Below are 19,458 nucleotides of genomic sequence, written 5' to 3'. Positions count from 1 at the left end.
GGGGGGAGATCTAAGTCCCCTTGGCCTTTGCTGGCCGCTGCTGTTTTTCTGCAGTGGCAGAATGGAGCAAAGCCGTGTCTTACCAGTTTTCTGTCTTGCCAGGCTGCCTCCGTTCTGGTCCTTTGGCTACAGAGAGCAGACTTTGGTCTGGGCTTTGTCTGTGCAGGTGCTGTTTCTGCCAGGGGTTTTATTTGCTCTTAGCAAGAATAGGGAAAAGTAGGTCTACTTGATCTTCCTGGAAGAAGTTCCAGTTTATTTTGGTAGCTGTTAAGTGTTGTCCTTTGTTATGTGTGATGCAAACATTATTTTCAGTTGCTTTTTTTTTTTTTTAATGGTGCATTTGGCTTTGCAGGAATGTTTGACTTTTATGTAGTTGAATATATTAATCTTTTAAAAAATGGATTCAGAGTTTTGTAGCATGCTTGGGAAGAGCTTTCTCAAACCAAGATTATGAAAATAAAAGTCTCCCCATTTTCTTCTAGTTTTGTTGGAATTTATTTTTTCTACGTTTAAATATGTGAGCCATCTGGAATTTATTTTGGTGTGAGTAGGAATCGGAATTTCCCTGTGCTGTCGCCGCCACCCCCGTGGTTACCCAGTTGTCCCAGGCCCATTACTGGGTAATGAATATTTTGTGGTGTTGGGGAAATTCTTTTATTTGATAAAAATTTGTTTAAAACTGTGTTCCTGATAGCGGAATCCTGAAGGAAGCAGTCACAGAGTTGTAGCGGCAATGGCCACTGTAAACTCTGTGCTTCATGGGTGTCAGCTGGTGACAAGCAGTGCTGTGTGAGCCACACAGTTTGAGTTGCAGGACATCCGGAAAGGTGTGCTTGTCCCTGTGTGCTGGGAGGCAGGTGGGCCCTGGTACCCTGTAGTTGTAGGAAGCCAGAGGTGGCCAGGGCGGAGAGGGCATTTTGAGCTGCTCTGGAAAGGGCTCCAGCTTGCCAAGCTCTGCCTCCCCAGGAGCCTGCCCACTGCCTGAAGGGTTAGCCACCTTGGCCACAGGAGTAACGCGCCAGCTGCCTGGGTTCCTGACCGCAGAGAATCCAGGGTGGGGGTGGGGGGTGGCTGGTGAGAATGCCGGAAAGTGTCATGGGGGAGAAGGGAGTGCACGAAGAGGGTCTACCTCGTTCAGCAGCAGACAGCAATGCTGGACTCCTGACAGCTCCCTGCCCCCAAAGCACGTCCTAGAGGGAGTCGTGGGGATGGGGACGGGGATGGCCAGGCAGGATGGGGCAGGCAGATTCACTCCTGGTGAGTGTGTTCTATCCTTCCATTTGTGAAGCTGCCCCAACCGGCTCCTCCTCCTAGTCTTTCCCTCCTCATTTGGCCAGGCCGCAGCCCTGCCTGTGGCTCAGAATGGCAGGCTCAGGTGCCCGACAGGAATGTCTCCCCGCCCATCCGGCTACCGAGGCATGATCGGCGCTGCGGCGCTGGGGTCATGCAGCCTAAGAGTCCCATACGTAAGGCTTCCAAGTGATGCCAAAAGGGATTATGACAGTGGCACTATGTCCCGATACCCTGTTCCAGAGCAACAGTGATACTAATTATGGCCTTTCTCTCCTGGCTGTAAGGTTTTTTTCTGCCTAGGAAAGAGTGCCAGAGCCACAGAGCACAGGGGTGTGAGGATGAACCTCCTAGCTGGTAAGTGAGGCTCTCCACAACTGGACCTCAGTCTGCTTCCCAAAGTCAATGTGATCTGGCCTAAAAAGCTGTAATTGGAAGAAGCTGGGATTTGGTCCCTCCTCTGTTAGCTGGCTAGCTAGGAAAAGCATTTCCCTGTTCTGGGGTCTTGTTTGCTTCATAAATACAATTGGGTGTTGGATTAAATCAGCGATTGTCTATTTAATTTTTTATTTATTTCACGTTTATTCTTGAGAGAGCGTGTGTGAGTCGGGGAGGGACAGAGAGAGGGAGAGACAGAATCTGAAGCAGGCTCCAGGCCCTGAGCTGTCAGTACAGAGCCCCACTCTGGGCTCAAACTCACAAAGCGTGAGTTCATGACCTGAGCCGAAGTCGGATGCTTAACCGACTGATCCACTCCGGCATCCCTGTGATTGTCTCTTTTAAAGCCTTTTGACAAATGGAGTATTTCACAGAAACTCTTTGCTAGGCGGCTTGGGTGCAAGCAGGCGTGGGACCAGGGGCTCTGAGGACGCCTGAAGCTACTGGACTAGATGGTCCTGAGGTCCTCTCCAGCTGGCCCTGGGAAGTACTGTCATCTTTCTGAGCCACGGTTGCTTCAGAAAGGCGTGAGGGCTAATGAGATGGGTGCCTAGAAAGCTGCTAGCGGGGTCTAGAATATAGATGCTGTCAGCGAAGAGGTTATGAGTGCAGTGTGTGCCTTTCTAAACCCTCCCCTTTAAATACCAACCCAGGTGCCGGCCCCTCCTTCCCTGTCCCCATCCCCCTGCCCCCAGCTCCGAAAGGAAAGCAGTCCTCCTTTCGGACGCTCAAGGGACCATCCAGTGTGGCTCGGGCCGGTAGCTAGTTTTTGTCTAAAACTAAGTTCCTTGAGGGAGACACGTCTGGTCCAGGGCTCGGGATCCTCCAACACGGTCCTGTACAGACATTCAATAAACGCTTGTGGGTTGACAGGCCCAGACAAGGACGCAGGAGCTGTGGCCATAACCAGAATGCAGCCCCTGCTTCAGAGAAGCTGTTCTAAGGAGGGAAGGTGAGTCACCGAGGCCTGGCAGCTCAACAGGGCCAACTACGACGGGTGATCCTTGGCAGCCTCCCGCTGAGGCACGCTAGCCGGAGCGGAATCCCCGCACCCACACCCCACACACCGGTGGGATGCTTGACTCCCCCCCCCCCCACCCCCGCCAGAGCCGGCAGACGGCCTGTGCTGCCCTGCCAGAAAACAATCAAGAAGCTTTCCAGTTCAAAAACTCCCCAAAAGTAAGGCTGGTTTCATGTTGCTTCTCCTTTATTAATTCAGTCTGTTCTAAGTTGTACAGTTATGAAAATAACAAAACCAAAGCTGGAAGCCCAGGGATATTTACACTCTCTCTCATGTAGTGAGGTCAGTCTATGTTGTTGCACAGATCGGTTATGTTTGGTACCACAAGATGTTCGTAATTCGGACAAAATCAGATTAACAATTATATGTACAGTAAAATAAAAGGGGAATTCATTCAAGTATCAAAATACAGAGACAAAGATTAAATAACATTTTTATTACAATTCAGTCCCATTGCCACACCATTAGCAACAACACTTTTGTGAACTGCATCTGACAGTCATTCTGCAGGTCTGGGCATTTCGGAAACAGACCGAGGTCAGACTAGCTTTCTAATGTAACGACTGCAACTATGTTTGCTGCCTGCTCAGCCAGAAGCTTCTCAGGGACTCCCTCTAGAATCCGGTGCTACAGACCAGAGAGGGATGTGGAGCATTTGCAAATGCAGAGCCTGTCAGGGGGTCCTACTGCTCAGAGCAGCCAGCCGGCGGCGAGACCGGCGGCGAGAGGGAAAGAAGCAAGCAGAGAACCTGAGGCCGGTGCCAGGTACTGACTCCGTTTCCAGTCCTGCCTGAAAGGGCTCCTGCACAGCTCAGAAAACGCAGCGAGACTCAGAGAAGTGCAGAAGCAGGGGCTTTTCCGCTTGAAGCCTGTCCTTAAAGTTACACTATCCCTTTCTAGGGAAGGAAGAGTACCTGCCCCACAGGAAAAGTAAGAAGGAAAGAAAGATCCAGTCCCTACCCTTCTTGACTATTCAGAAAGAAACCGATCTCAGAACGAAACCCAGCGCCGGAGCAGACTAGCCAAGGCTTTCCAACATGACAACACCCTGAATAAATAAGGATATAGCAGCTTCAAGGGGAGGAAACACCTACAGAGGATTTAAAAACAAAAAGACAGCTTGAGCAGCTCATCGTAGTGTCTACACAGTTTTCTTTTGGGGCCTCCCGCATGGGAGGCGCACTGGGGGAGGCCAGGCCGTCCGCGGGTGGAGGCGAGGGTGCCGGCACTAGCACGGCCCTCGGGTTTCCTCCGTCAGAGGCTCGAGGCCGGCAGGGGCGGGAGGGACATCGCACAGCGGCCGCCGATGGGAAGCTCACGGGCCTCGGAAGAAGTGGGAAGTGAAGCCAAGCGTCCGGGTGTCGAGGTCCTTGTTTAGTACCGGAAAGTAGGGTGTTACCCGCCTCTGCTCCAGAGAGGAGGGGACTGGCGGGGCCTGCGGTGGCAGGCAGAGAGCAAGTCAGCAGGAGGACGGGGCCAGGCTTTCCGTTTCTGGCCAACCGCAGGGGTTGTTGAGTGTGCCCAAGAGCACTCTCCCTGCACAGAACCACCAGAGAATTTCAATTCACCACCTTCACTGGGAAAGAAGTGCCACCGAACCTGGAATGTTGGTCCCGGGAGCGGCCTGCACCGCGCCAGCAGAGCGTGAGGTCTGCTGAATCACCGGCGGGAGAAAAGCCTCCTCTCCGCTCCCTACTCTGGAAGGTACTGGGCAAGCAGCTGACCTGGCCCTGCCTCAGCCTCACAGGAACCGCTCTGTCCCCCCCACCCCCCTCCCCATTCCCTTCGCCACTTGAGGAGGGAGCACAGAGCAGATTCCAAATTAAAAAGCAAAGCAAGCCAGCAGGAGGGCTTAAGTGGCAGTGCTGCACCAGGACCCCAGCCTGCCCTGAAGGCCACGCTGGGGGAGAATCAAGTTGACTGTCACCCAAGAAGGCTAAATATAGCCTTCTCCACACTTAGAGCCAGGGATGAATCCAGCAGCTGAAATACAACAGTCGAACCAATAATTCAGAGAATCAAAGTGAGTCCTAATCACACAGACCCGATTAGACAAATCACAAATTGGCAGGTAGCAGTCTTAGCTAACCTACCCATTAATGCCCAAAACAAAGCTGCTGCTTCTCTCCAACTGAACTCAGGCAGTCTGAGGTCGCCAGAGAGCGTGTGGGCCGGCGCTCTGACCACCGCCAGGTCAGAGGCTGGGGAGCGGCCCAGAGCTCCGGGCGCTGGCTCAGACTTCGTGGCACCAGGGGCTGCTCGCTCAGCTCCGTCTGGCCCCTGGGCCTTCACATTTGGAACCCCAGAAACGGACTGGAAGTCTTTCCTTTTGCCGGGTACCCCTAAGGCTGTGTTTTCACTGCTGAGGCTGTGTCCGGCTCTAGACGGGACAAGAAGTCGTGCAGTTCATAAGGAATGGCAACCTGCTTGGCTGGGTTTGAAAAGACTCTAACAGACCTACTCAATTTTGCCCACTTGTGCCTGCTTTCAATTCACCCATGGGCCATTGCCTTCTCTTCACCCTACCGGACCACACCAAGGTCCCATCCCGAGGACAGAAGCCTGGACAGACTGGCCTTTTAGCCAATCTCAGGTACCCTGTCCTCTGATCTGATGGCCATTTCTCTAAAGATTGGCAGTTTAACCTAGAGGTTTGAGCCAAGTCTTAAAAATTCATTTTATAGAAAATTTTTTTCTATTAAAAAACATCCTCTGGACAAGTCACTTCTTGACTCTCTGGAGTTCCAGTCTCATCTGCTCGAGGCCTGGAGTGCAGCTCGCTCTGTGAGACCTGGTGGTGGCAGGTCCAGGCCAAGCAGCCCCGAGGAGCTGCTACAGGCAGAGGCTGGGCCTGGGTCCTCAAAGCGCAGGTGACACGGCGGTGGCGGCGGCGGGAGCCTGTGCTCCCCACGTCTGTGTTTCCGCGGCACAGTTGGCTCCTTCGGTGGCTCAGCTTGGCAGAAGCAAACACAACGGGGGGAGGAGAGGATTAACCAAAGGGGCCTGCACAAGGTGGAGGAAACTGAAAGGAAACATGGAAGCAGAGCAGAAGGTCCCTCACAGCCTCCCCTGAGCGCCCTCGTGGCTGTTCCGAGCGCCCGTGGCCCACGGCCGCCTCTGGCTCAGCACGTCTGCTCTGGAAGGCACAAGCACAGGCAGGCCGGCACAGGCACCCACCCCGGTTTATCGACTGGGGCTTCAGCTCTAAAATAATCGCTGTCGCCTCCTGGCTCCTCTACCGGACTATCCTACGTTTGCACTGCTTCCTCCTGGAACTGCTGCCTTCCCGTCTCCTGCCATCTGAGCTGATCTGCCCTCACCGGAAAGGCGGGGCTTCTTCAAAGCCTCGGCTCCAGGATCCCAGCCGCTGCTGCTGAACAGACCGCACGGCCTACCCCCTCGGAGGAGTCAAGAGGCTGCGGGTGGCCGAACGGGGAAGGACCAGGTGACGGCTGACTAGCTCTGACCCCCACACTGTGGAGAAGTGTCAGCCCCTGGATGACAATGGGAGTGGCTCGGTCCAGGCCCCTGTCCTTGAGCGGCTCTGTTCTGTGAGGGAAGAAGGTGCACCGTGTGTGCAGGGCACAGGCCTCCCTCTTGCCGGGTCCTACAGAAAGGCCTTCCTCCTCGGTGAGCTAGACTCCAGGGCGGGCCTTGTGACTCACTGGTGAAGACACGAGGGCCGACCACATATGTGCCGTCCCGTTCCTCGGAGCGGAAGACTCATCGGGACCCAGAGACCTGCCGAGGGAAGCCGGCCCGCGGGTGTTCAGATGCTCAGAGCTCCATGCTGTGGAGTCAGGCCTGTGCCCGAGGACCTTGGCCCTCACAGAACGCAGTCTGACAATAGTCAAGACGCATCGCCGAGCTCAGGCTCTCACTGGAGGGAGACCAGCACCTTACGGCAGAGGAGAGAGGGACAGGGCCGCAGGCCAGCCGTGAGCGGAGTGCGAGGGGATTCTGGCACCAGGTGGTCACAGTGGTTGGTTGTGTCAGGAAAGGTGCAAAAGGACAGTTCGCTCCCGGCCGCGGCTCCCGGCTGTGGTTCAGCACGGAAGACAGGAGAGGAGGGCGGACGGAGCGCCCAGCCTAGTCAGAGGGTGCTGTCTGGACTCTGCTCGAAGACCGCCCGCCCCTCAGGATTCACAGTGCCTGCCCGCTGAGGCTTCCTGGGTGCCACAGGGCCCCCTGAGCCCTCCTGGTGCCCACCTCAAAGGCAACTCACCCCCTCCCCCACCAAGCTGTCCTCGCCCAAGGGGGGACTTCACAGTGTCCGGTGGTGTTGGGTACGAGCTGTGAGTGTGCAGGGTCTAGAGCTGCTGCCCGGGAGGAGAGCAGGGCCCACCGGGGGTGGGCAGCCGGAAGGAGAGCTGAGAAGAGCAGAGGTCGGATGGCAAGGCACAGTGAGACTAGTGGAGACAGGGGGTGGGCGGTTAGAAGATAGTGGTCTCATACTTGGTGCTGAGGCTCCGCTTAGAGTCTGGTTTAGGGTCCACAACCCAGGAGACACTGGCATGGGACTGGGCATCTGGGTCCGTGTCGGGCGGTTCCAGCTGCCAAGGAAGAAAGGCGAGGGGTCAGAGAGGGCGCGCTGTACCTGGCCGGGGGACAACAGGGCCCAGCTGTCCTTCCTACCCGCCCGGGCCGCGCTGGCGTCGTGCCAGCATGAGGGACACGAGGGGCAGCCCCTGTTCTCCTCGAAGAGCAAGCTCCCTGGGGCTAGGGTGGCAGAAGCGGCACCCTCCCTGGAGCATCATGGGAGGGCCACCTCCAGGCCTCTTCAGGGACAACTTCTCCCATGGCTTTCTCAGAGCTGCTCAGGTAAAGGAGCCTTGCCTGACCTGAGCGTGAGGCTCGAAGCCCCAAATCTGTTGAGGGTGACAGGAAGGGGGGCGAGGGGCTGGGAAATTCCAAGCCTCAGGCCCCTCAGGTGGGACCAGAGAGCGCACCCTGGGCAGGACCACAATGGGCGCCCCATTGGAGCGCCCCTCTGGAGAGAGGACACACAGAGAAACAGAGAGCTAAAGCACAGACAGGGATGGCGGGGAGGGAGGGGGAGCTCAGGAAAGAATGTCACGCAGGCAGAGAGGGGGAGGCCACTAGTGTCTCAGAGAGCTCACGGTCACTTCGGGGAGACTGACACACAGACAGCAGGAGCTGTAAAGACCTTGACTCCAGGACTAACAGACGGCAGCGGTAGGTAAGAAGGACGATGGGTGGTGCAGGTGTGACAGTAACAACAGCGACTATCGGGGGGCAGCGGCACCTGGGGCGCAGAGCAAAGCAGACACAGACACAGGGTGACGTTACTGGGGGCTCGCTGCGGGCCACGCTCTCTGCAGCCCCACGCCGGCCACCGGCTGGGCCCTGGTGGTGCCTGGCAAGGGAGGGGACAGAAGCCCGTGGTGGGGGAGGGGGACAGCTGTCCACCTCCCATGAGAGGAAATAACGGTGCTTCCCCAAGGGGCCGGCCGGCCGCAGCACGAGAAGACCCTCCTGGAGCCCCCCCACCCAAGCCCTCGAATCCCGGGGAGGGGGGGTTCTTGGCGGCCGCGGCCCACGTACTGCTGACTTCCTCACGCCAACCCGAGGCTTAGGCACCGGTTTGGAAGACTTTGTTTCAACCGTCTCGGCAGCGGAGGCCCCCATCGGCCTGGACTTTTGGGCCTGCAGGGCCAGCTGGTAGGCCACTTCGAACGCCTGCCCCAGCGTCAGGATGATCTCGTAGGTCAGATTCTGGGAGGAGACGGAGCATGACTTTAGCACACGAGACTGAAGAGCCACCTCATCCGTTTGCTCGAACCTCTGCCCCGGCCTCACAGCCCTGAGCAGGTTAGGGTTCGGCCAATTCAGAACATTGGGCTTGAAAACAAAAATCTGTCCCAAAGTGACCGATAACGCTGGGGAACAATCTGAGCATCACACACGTCTTGTTTCCTCAAGCAGGACTTTGTAAATACTAGGGGACCAAGCCCGCACCCAGCTGGCCCGCCAGTCAGGCCCAGCCGCGCCGTCTCCACCCGGCGTCTCAGCTTTCCCCGGAGACCCCGGGGCCTGCCACCTCACCACCTGGCTGTGCCGCCCCGCACCCTCCTTGCACCCTGTCCTTCCATCCGGGTGTCTCTCTTTCCAGCTCTCTGCCTTCTTTTCCCCTGGCAAATGGGCCGCCGGGGGCGGCCAACTTCAGGTCCTTCTCAAGGTAGGGTCCAGCTGTGACACCTATGTATGCCTTAACCCACTTAACATGAACAAAGCGGTGCCGGTGTTTTTATTAGGTTCCTATCTTTTCTAGTGTGTCACTGATAAAGTTTCTGAGTGTTGTGTCCCCAGTTCGATCCTCCCTGGTGTTTATTGTGTGACTTTATGTAGCATGTTGATTGTTAGAAGCACGTACGTTGTGTTACGGCAGAAATGACTGGATGTGGAAAATGTGAGCTACAGGGGAAGTGCCAGGAACTACGAGTATGGGGTAGATGAGCTCGCGTAACCTTCAAGACAACCCCATGAAGCCGGTCACATTATAGCCCCTTTTGGGATGAGGAGCCGGGGAGAGGGAACTTCTAAGACGGCACAGCCAGCAAGCGGCAGAGCCCCGAGTCTCATGCCGGGCCGGGAGCAAGCACTGAGGTCCCGGGGCTGAGGATGCCTAGCCGTCTGTGTTCCAGAAGCCACAGAGACTTGTGAACCAGCTGCTCTCCCCAAGGACGGCAGGGATCTGGACAGAAGACAGGGGATGAGGAGAGGGCCGGGGGCCTTGTCTCCGGGCAGAGGGAGTCCCTGCTGCACCGCTGTCCCTGGGCACCAGAGCCCAGCCTGGGCATGAATCTGGGAGAAGGAAGCCGACGGCCATGTCAGGAGGGTACTGCTGCCCCCAAGAGGGAGACAGAGGACGTTTCAGGGAGACTGCTGATAGAGGATAGGGTGGTGGGTTGACAAAGAGCCTGGGGGAGACCTTGGCTGACCTAAGAAACACCTGGGGAGAAGTGGGAAAAGCCTGGTCACTGGAACCCTGGATGCGCCTCTCATTCTGTGTGCTTCAGTCTCCTCACTGTATAAGAGGGACTGGACTGGATGGGTCCCGGGGCCTCATTCGGAACCAAAACGTTTGCTAGGTGTCACCCATGCACCAGGACAGCACTGCACTGAGGCCATCTGGATGCAGGCCCCCTCCGGCCGTGCCCAGGGCTGGGACTCCACCCACCACATCCACCGTGCTGAAAACATGGCAATAGTGGTGGCTGGTCTGCAGGTCCTTGGTGATGTAGGCAAAGGTACAGAGGTCCTCTGGGTCCTGGGCCGCACAGGAAATGTTCCGGATCTCATGCTCCGCGATGACGTTCTGCCGGGGGAAAGCAGGGTCTGGAATTCTCGGGCCCCCTGAGGCACACCTCAGCCCCTTTATGTCACCCACCTTTCTCCGTCCCTGCCCGGGGTGTAGCCGAATATGCCACTACTTCTCTCTCCGATTTGTTTGGTGGGGGCGGGGACAGTGTCTAACCTCGCCTGACTTAGGTTTAGAGGTTTCCACCTATGATCACAGTAACCGAGGGAGTAAAATGTTCACATCTGACCACCAGCTCTCCAGCCCGGGGGGGGGGGCAAGGCGGGGAGGGTGAGGGTATCAGGAGGGTGGGGTTCCAAGTGCGGGGTGTCGGGGGAGCCCTTTGCTCATGAAGAGAATCACACCGTGAAGGGCCCGTGAACAGGTAAGAGGCCCACAGGACCCATGCTGAGGAAGACAATAGTCGCCTGTCACGAGGGCAGGGTCCTGGGATCAGGATGTGTGGCAGCCGAGTGGCAAGCACTTGGGCGAGGTGGTAGCAATGAAGAGGAATAAACAGGGCTGGGGACACCCTAGGTATGACGCCCAGCTTGTGGGGGGGTGAGGCATGGGGGGAGGGGTCCCCTCCCACCAATAGTGTTTGTGAGAAGCACACCTTGTTGGAGGCATCGATGAACTTGACACCTTTGTACGTGATGGACAAAATGATGGTGGGGATCTTCTTCATGTGTTCGGTGGATTTCTATGCGAAACAAGGAGTTGTCCTGTGAATGTCCCTTCTCAAGGCCAAACCCCTTGGATCCCGCAGGCCCCGGCCTCCCCCTGTACACAGCGTGGGAGGGCCCAGGTGGCTGCAAATTGATGCCTCCTATCCCAGCCGGCCCCCTCCCCCCCCCCCCCCCCCCGGACAACCTACCCGCATCTTGGCACAGGCGTCTTGGGTGGATTCTGTCCCTCGAAGATCTTTGATCAACATGGAGCCCAGATACTGAAGGAGCAGGCAGTAACCGGGCTTAGGAAGTCCTGTGTTATCATGCAGGGCGACCCAACCAATTTGGGACCAAGCCAAAGGGTTTCCTCTCCCAACTCCCTTCCCCCATCCTAGCTGGGAGGCCCCCCTTCTCCCTAGGTGCTGGGGGCGTCTGAGACGTACAGAACAGCACTGGAGCCCTGGTCCCGGCCAGGAGAGATGGGCAGCAGGGGCAACTCACATTAGCTTCATAACCGCAGGACTCGAAGATGAGTTTCTCCGGCTGGTGTTGCCAACTCTGCACAGGGGCATAGGGGGCAGCCAGGCTGGGGGGTCGAAGGGTCAGCTTGGCCTCGCGGTGCTCTTCCTGTAGAACACGCAGGGTCACAGGTCTGCTTGCCCACTCCAGAGGAACTCATGGGCTCTCTGCGAGCTCCAGCCCACCCAAGGGCAAAGAAGCCAGCTACAAGGGATTCAAGAGCAGGTGGGGAGGGCAGGGGACAGACAAACCATGCAGAGGCACTGTGGCGAAGGTGAGGCCCATCCCCGCCAGAGATGCAGGACCTAAGCCACCTGAGAGCAGGCTCAGTCAGGAAGGCTCTGAGGTGGAGACGGGAAATGACTAAAACCAGAGAGGAGAAAACAAGCACAAAGCATGAAGGATGGGGAGCAGGAGCCAGGTCCCTGGGAGCCTCACATCCAAGTCAGGGATCACCCCACGTGATTCTGGGGTGGGCAAGTATCCAGTGCTAGGGAGACCTTCTGTAGTGTTCCCTGAGGTGGAAGCTGGGGTGGGGGAGAGGGTAGGAGGCCACTGAAATCCAGGTGCTAGGTGACGGGGTCCTTCTACCAGGGCACTGGTAGAAGTGGGGAGGCGGGAAGAAATTTAGGAAACATTTATGACCCCCATTCCCAGCACTGTGCAGAAGTCTCCTCATATGGAGCAACTAAAACTTTTGGACAACATGCTTTTCCAATCTCGTCAAAGTCATGGCTGTGCTGGTGAAAGGTGAAGGAAATCCGCAGGTGCTGGAGAGGAGAAGTATGAGCAAGAGAAAAAAAGCAGGGACGCCCGGGTGGCTCAGGCAGTTAAGTATCCGACTCTGGATTTCGGCTCAGGTCATGATCTCACTGTTCATGAGATCGAGCCCAATGTCGGGCTCTGTGTGACAGCACGGAGCCTGCTTGGGATTCTCCCTCTCTCCCTCTCTCTCTGCCCCTCCCTGCTGTGTGTTCTCTTTCTCTCTCTCTCTCTCTCTCTCTCTCCATAAAACCTTAAAAAAAAAGGGAGAGAGGAAAAAGCAGTGAATTTCAAGTTCACCTTAGCGGTGGGGGGTGGGGGGGGTGGGAGGGGATGAGGGACACCTGTCAATCTTTTGACCAGCAGGCCAAGGTGGGGGATAAGAGACAAAGCCTGGAATCTGTGCAAGGCAGGAAGCCGGACAGGTGAGACCTGAATACATCCGGGAGCCCTGAACGCGATGCCCTGTCAGATGCGAGCGAGGAGTGCAGGATGGGGCCAACCTAGGGCAAGGGCTTCAGGGCGGCCTAGGGCCCAGCAGCGGCTGGTGGGTCTGTGAGAGTAGATGGCACAGCCACATGTGTCTCCCAGCTGCGCCCGACACCGGGCTGCAGAAATGTACCAGGAAGAACAGGGTCTGACCCAGGCTGCAGTTCTGCTGGGCAGGCAGGGTGCAGGGTGTGGAGATGAGGAGGGGAGAAAGCAGTTCTGGGGTACAGGCAGGACAAGCAAGAGGGGGCCAAGAAGCGGCCAAGAGGCGGCAAAACAGGGCCAGTAGCCTGAGGGGCTGGAAGAGAGAGGCTGTAGTCAAAGAGGAGACAGTGGATCTGAACTTCTGAGGCCACATTAGATACAGGAAAGGCCCTCGCAGTGGCAGCTGACCACAGCCAGGTGGTCACAGCCGAGGAGTCTCGGGGCTGGACGCCAGACACAGGCTGGGTGGGGCTGAGGGGGAGGAGGCGGGGTCCTCCTCCTGCTGCTGACGCTGGGACACAGGGGCAGTGGAGGGGTCTGGGGACTCCCGTTCACAGCTCCCCTCCTGCCCCACCTGGATTCTGAAGCGCTCCGCTCGAGAAGATGCCGCAGGGTCATGAAGACTGTCATGCCGCCTCCTGCCCGTGTCCCCAGGAGGCAGCAGCAGGTCAGCGGAGCGGCCAGTGCAGGAGTCATTCTGGCTCAGCGGGGATGATGTCTGGGAGAGCAAGTCCTGGCACTGCAGCGGAGAGAAACCCAGGTAAACCTTGGAACCCATCAGATCAGTCCCTAGACTGGAGGTGTCAGCCAGTCCTGGGGCTGGTTAGGGCCCCGCATGGGCAGGTGTGCCCGTCAGAAAGGGCATTAAGCTAAGGACCAACACCAAGCAGGCACCAAACAGATGGCACGCCAGGCCAGGAGCCGGTGGGGAACCTCGCCTCTGGGCCCAGCCCAGGTACAGTCAAACCAACCAAATTCTTCCCGGAGTCAAGAAGCCCTGGCGACAAGCAGGGCGGGCAAGCAGCCATGGGGGGCACCCCCAGTTCACTTGCGCCCTCCTTGGCCTGAAGCCACACGGAGAAAGGGATGGTTACAGGGCTGGGAAGCCACTTTGATATTCAGCAAAGATGGAATCATCGGTCACAATTCACTGAAGATCTCTGGGGCCCGTGGCCAAATCCAAAGCTCTTTTTGAGAAAATACACAGGCTGCCAGTCAACACCCTGAGGCCCTGTCTCCTCAGGTCTTCATGACTGAATGTCAGCTGTGCATTGGCTCCTCAGGCCGATCTCCTGTGTAACGCCCAGGCCGTGAGGCTGCCGTCCATGGGCTGAGGCTCGGAGGGCCCTGCTCAGGGCCCAGTGCTCGTCAGGGGCTCAGTCTCACAGGTCTGGGAACAGAGCCTGTCCCAGACCTCAGCGTGGGCCCTCAGAGTCCAACCTGCAGTCAGGGATTATCTGGCTTCAGCACAGAGCATCCATGAGGATTTTAAAGCCACATGTTCTCAGGACACCTGGGTGGCTCTTGGGTTTGGCTCAGGTCATGATCCTAGGGACATGGGATTGAGCTCTTTGTCAGGCACTGCTCTGAGTGTGGAGCCTGCTTGAGATTCTCTCTCTCGGCCCCTCTCCTGCTTGTGCTCACACGGGCGTGCCCGCGAGCCCTTTCTTTCAGAATAAACAAACACTTAAAAATAAATAAAATCAGGGGCGCCTGGGTGGCTCAGTCGGTTAAGTATCTGACTTCACCTCAGGTCATGATCTCACTGTTCGTGAGTTCGAGCCGTTCATCGGGCTCCGTGCTGACAGCTCAGAGCCTGGAGCCTGCTTCGGATTCTGTGTCTTCCTCTCTCTCTGTCCTTCTTCCGCTTGTGCTCTCTCTCTCTCTCTCTCTCTCAAAATAAGTAAGTAAACATTAAAAACAATTTATTAAAAAAATAAATAAAACCACAGGTTCTCTAGCCCACCCCAGTGCAGGGATTTTCCTTCCAAAGACTTGGGGAGGGCACAGGTCCCGCTGTGGATTTCAAGCCTTGTTTCAGGTTCACGTCAGACTGCTGGAAAGGGGGCTCCTCCTGCGCCCTGCCTGCCCCACTGGCTCTGTCACCAGCAGCTGCTGGGATTTCGGTATTTGCTTTGCTACTTTTTCTAACATTTTACTTTCTACATATATTTAAACAGAACCCTTTATTATAGGCCCCGTCAAGCTTCTGATGTAGATGGGAGGCATGTAATTGATAAATGACCAGCCCAACAACTCCTGCTCTGTGCTCCTTGGGCCCAGGGGCAGAACTGGTCCAACAACAAGAGGGGAAGGATCGTTCACTCCTCTACTACAGAGATCATAGTGTCTCTAAAGAATCTCTCAAGAATTTTCTTTAATTCCTAGCAATATGAAGAACACCCACCGATCCCTTTCCACCCCTCCCCAACTCACTCTCAGCTGGGAAAACCGCGGGGGCTTCTGGGGTGGCTCCTCATAGGGCCTGTCTGCGAGGGAGGCGATGATGCGCTTGCGATGGCCGAGCAGGTGGACTTTCAGGACCTGGGCAGGGGTGAGAGGAGGGGTCAGGCCACACCTGCGCCCGCAGCTCTCCTCCCAGCCCCAGGCCGCACCCTCGGGGGTCAGGCCCAGCCTGAGCAGAGGCTGCACTCACGTTGACAAGCTCCAGTTCCCAGAGGTTTTTCACAGTGTCAATGGAACTGTAGCCACTCGACAGGAAGGAATGGACATAGTCCTGCAGACCGAGGGAGTCCAGCCAGGAGGGCACTGATGGGGGGCTGTTGCCGTCATAGCCCAGAGCTTTCACCTGTGGGGCAAGAAGGGGCAGTAGGACTGACATCTCAGCACTCATGGGACAAAAGTCCAGAGGACCAGAGTCTCCTCCCTTCACACAGCCCTTTGTACCACTGCTCTGGTCCCGGCTCCCCCATCTGGCGTCACCGGAGCATTCCAGGGTTGGGGAAGACGGCCCTAGTGGGTACAGCTCGATGGGAGAAAGGTTTGCAGAGGGGTTCCCACTGAGCTATGACAAGGTCACAGACTTGGTGGGACAACATGGTATGTTCCTGTGAAGTAGGCACTGGCCCCACTGCTGGGACTTGTTCATGCTTCCCCAGCTCTGGGTACCCTGGACTTAGCACCACCATAGTCGAGGGGGAGAGGCTTGGGCCTACCAGCCCCTGGCTCCCCCAGGGAAAAACTGCCTCCCCTGCCGCCCCGAGCACCTCTCTGCCTTTCCTGGGGAGGGGCTGACGTCAGGGGTCGGTGCAGGCTGGCCTGGTCTCCGGTGAGTCAGGAAAGACCCCAAGAGGCTCCAGGTGACAGGCCAAACCTGTGGGCACCAGCTCCTGTGCTGGGCAGGGGTCTGGAGCCTCCCCCCAGAGCCTGTACCGGGTCCCCAACTGTCCTTAGTCTCTGCTGACTCTCCGGGCCCGGGGATTTGGCAAGAAAGTAAACAGGCCTCTGTGCTGCCCGCCGTGTCCCTCAGAATGAGAGACAGACAGCCTGTGGCCATCTGTATGCCCTGGAGCCAAGCTCCTTCCCTATTCTGGGTCCAGGTGGCGTCGGGGACAGGGCCCTGTCTCGGCACAGGCTGAGGCCACCGAGCTGTCAGCGGTCACCTTGGGCAGGGACCGTGCCGCCTGGAGCAGCTTCCGCCGGTGCTGTGGGTCACTGATGCCAATCTCCCGCAGGTCTTGCTCTTCCATCACGTTAGGCCCCTGGAAGCAGAAGAGGTTCACGTGAGCACCCTCGTGAACGGGTGGCTGACGGCAGCCTTGCGTGGCCCCTCCTCTAGCACGAGCGCTGAGAGGGACGGAGACCCCGAGCTCCCCAGGGAGGCCGGGCCAGGCAGCAAGAGTCTTGTGTAGGCAGGAGTCCGAGGTGCACAGCACACAAGTCTGCCCAGACGGCCCACTCCCGCCCGAGTGGCCCCCCGGCGGGCTGGGCAGCGCCAGGACTCCGAATGTGCACAGGGCAGTGACGCGGGCCACAGCCGAACCCGGGGCGGGGTCCGGCATGTCCAGGTCCAGGCACAGCCCTGGCCCTGCTCTGTGTCCACACGCTTCTCGGGGGCGGGTTCCACAACTATCCGAGGTGAAGGGCGGGTGGACCAGCCCAAGCTTCCTCACAGACATGCTTTCCTAACTCGAAGGCTGCGACAGCCACGTCAGGTGGTCAGCCAAGGAACCAGCCTCAACCCAGGGAGGAGAGGAGTGTCAAAGCGGAGAGAGGTCAGAGAAAGTCTTCTGGCCCCGGGAGCTGGGGGGGTGCCAGAGTTGGGCCATGAACCTGACCCCTGACGGGGAGGAGAGGGAAGTCTGGTGCTCACTGTGCACTTGCCTGCTAGATGACAGGCCCCAGAGCTTGTGACCCGGACACACCAGTTCACACTCACGCCCCTGTGCAGTGGATCCTTTTCATCCTCGTGTTAAGGATGCAGAAAAGGAGGCAGGGAGGTCAGGAACTTGCCGAGGCCACACATCTGGCGGTCGGGCTAAGACCTGGCTGCTCCCTGTCCCCAACCTCTATGATGAGGCTTTATGCCTCACAGTAGCGTCATCAGGTAAGTTTTTTCAGATTATGATCCATGAAAACTCACGCGTTCTGCCCCACCTTCAGCCACAGCACCGCCCCCCCCAACATAGAGGCAACTGGTACCACTTTTCTGGATGTCCCTCTGAGGCCAGTTTCCTTCTCTCACAAACGGAATTCTTGTACATCTTGTTCAACACCTTACTCTTACTACTTAATATACAGGCATACCTCAGAGATCTCATGTGTTTGGTTGCAGACCACAGCAATAAAGTGAGTAAAGTGAATTTTTTGGTTTCTCAGGGCATACCAAAGTTACGTTTACTATGCTATCTCGTCTATTAAGTATATAATAGCATTATGTCTAAAAAACGTACATACCTTAATTACAAAGAACTGCTAAAAAAAAATGTTAACCATCATCTGAGCTTTCAGTGAGTTACAATCACTGATCACAGATCACCATAAAATAATAATAAAGAAAAATTTGGAAGATTGCAAGAATTGCCAAAATACGACACAGACACACCAAGTGAGCAAATGCTGTTGGAAACATGGCGCTGACAGACTTGATCGACGCAGGGTTACCACAAACCTTCTTCCGTTTGTAAAAAATGCAGGATCTTCCAAGTGCAATAAAGCGGAGCACAATAAAACGAGGTACAGGTATACAGGAGGCTGCTTCACATCAGGATATTTAGACCTGCCTCTTTTTTTAAAAGCCGCATGATCATCCAGGTTAGGGACATATTACAAATTATTTAACTAGGTCTCTGCTGCACGATGACTATTTCCAATTCCAGCTTTTACAAATAGTACTGCATGAATACCCCCATATGTGCATCATTTCTGGGATAGTTATCAAGAGAGACTGCTTGGTCAAAGGATATGTGTGTTTGGAAGTCTAACACACATTTATACTCCCATCAATGACACGAGTGCTAGATTTGTCACACTGTCAGCAACAATTGCAGAGAAATGGCTTATCACTGCACACTTCCTATTGTAAAAGCACCCCACTCACAGGGGAAGCTCCAGCACCTTTTCAGGGTTTGTGAAGTATTTATTTATATTTTTTACTTGAGTGAGAGAGAGCACGTGTGCGTGTGCGAGCGGGAGAGAGAGAAAGAGAATCTTAAGCAGGATCCCTGCTCAGGGCGGAGCCTGATGTAGGGCTTGATTCCACGACCTGAGCTGAAACCAATGGCTGGATGCCCAGCCAGCCGAGCCACCCTAGGCGCTCCTTATCTGTCAGGTATTTACATTGTGATTCCTGCCCCACTCCATGTTCTACAGGCTTTAGACTTGGTGACCCATTTAATAAAAGGGACTATCGTTACCTCCACTTTACAGCTCAGGAGGCTGAGCCTAGAGAGCATGAACAACTTGCAGGGTCACACATATGTAAGCACGGAGCCGGGATTCAGCCCAGCTGTCTTGTCCATACGCTCTGGGGCCACATGTGTGGGGACATCCATAGCTCCTTTTCCAGCAATTATCCCTTTATATCTTTGGGTGTTTATCTCTGGAGGTACTGATTTTTTCTGTACTTGATTTGTAGAAATATATTAAAAACTAAGGAAATCAGGGCATCTGAATGGCTTAGTCGGTTAAGCATCCTACCTGGGCTCAGGTCATAATCTCACGGTTCGTGGGTTCAAGCCCTACGTTGGGCTCTGTGCTGACAGTGTGGAGCCTGCTTGGGATTCTCTCTCCCCTCTCTCTCTGCCCCTCCCTGATAAGTGCTTTTTCTCTCTCAAAAATAAATAAATAAAAGTAAGGAAATTAATCTATTATCTGGAAATAGACATTCGTTTTTTCCAGTTTGTCACTTCTCTTTTGACTTTCATGTTGGCTTTGTTCATGCAGAAATCTATTGGTCTGTACCTATATCCCACAGAGCTTAGTTCTGTCAGGCTGAGAAAGACCTCCCCTCTTCAAGATTTTTAAAAACAATTCTTGCATATTTTCTTCCTGTAATTTTAGTTTCATTTTTACCATTAAATCTTTAATCTACAATTTTTTTTTAAGTGAAGTTCAAGAGTCAGGATTCAGTTATTTTTTTTCCTAGGCAGCAAGCTATCCATTTCGTTAATGAATTGTCTTTTCTCTACCAATCTGAAGTGACCTCTGCTGTGTCCTAAATTTATGTGTTTCTGGGACTCTTTCTGGACTTTCTATTTCTATTTAAGCAACTCGGGCCAGCGCATGCAGACCCTCACCTGGGGCGATCTCGCCTTTGTGCCTGAGCCACGGTGCATGTTGGCACAGCAGCCCCCCCGGAGCCCGTGCATGGTGACAAAAACCTTTGCCCCACAGAGGACCCCTTCCAAGGCTCAAGAGAGCCCGGGGAGAGAGCTCTGAAGCCAGACCGGAAGCTCTCCTGCTCGGGCTGCAGACAGAACACACCCCTTCGCAGGGGCACC

General features: G+C 55.8%; 1 protein-coding gene across 6 annotated transcripts in view; it reads right to left on the bottom strand.

The window, feature by feature from the left end:
* Positions 1 to 2,914: 2,914 nt before the first annotated feature.
* ANKS1A (ankyrin repeat and sterile alpha motif domain containing 1A) overlaps positions 2,915 to 19,458 on the bottom strand; it is a 179,471-nt gene continuing 162,927 nt past the window's right edge. For 2 of the 6 annotated variants that reach the window (XM_086706644.1, XM_086706646.1), the window contains 11 exons: positions 16,120 to 16,218; positions 15,153 to 15,305; positions 14,933 to 15,040; positions 13,071 to 13,235; positions 11,243 to 11,368; positions 10,948 to 11,019; positions 10,687 to 10,773; positions 9,951 to 10,088; positions 8,315 to 8,485; positions 7,917 to 8,015; positions 5,709 to 7,302 (listed from right to left, as the gene is read on the bottom strand). In XM_086706644.1, coding sequence (XP_086562770.1) covers positions 7,183 to 7,302; positions 7,917 to 8,015; positions 8,315 to 8,485; positions 9,951 to 10,088; positions 10,687 to 10,773; positions 10,948 to 11,019; positions 11,243 to 11,368; positions 13,071 to 13,235; positions 14,933 to 15,040; positions 15,153 to 15,305; positions 16,120 to 16,218 — 1,338 coding nt within the window. In that variant the 3' untranslated portion in view covers positions 5,709 to 7,182. The other 4 variants (XM_086706647.1, XM_086706649.1, XM_086706645.1 and 1 more) reach the window with 3 other exon arrangements.

Source organism: Puma concolor, chromosome B2 (assembly GCF_028749965.1).
Source record: "Puma concolor isolate L17-30 chromosome B2, mPumCon1.1.hap2, whole genome shotgun sequence".
In the NCBI taxonomy this organism is placed as follows: Eukaryota; Metazoa; Chordata; class Mammalia; order Carnivora; family Felidae; genus Puma; species Puma concolor.
The sequence above is the reverse complement of the archived record's forward strand: the minus strand, read 5'-3'. Positions and strand labels throughout refer to the sequence as shown.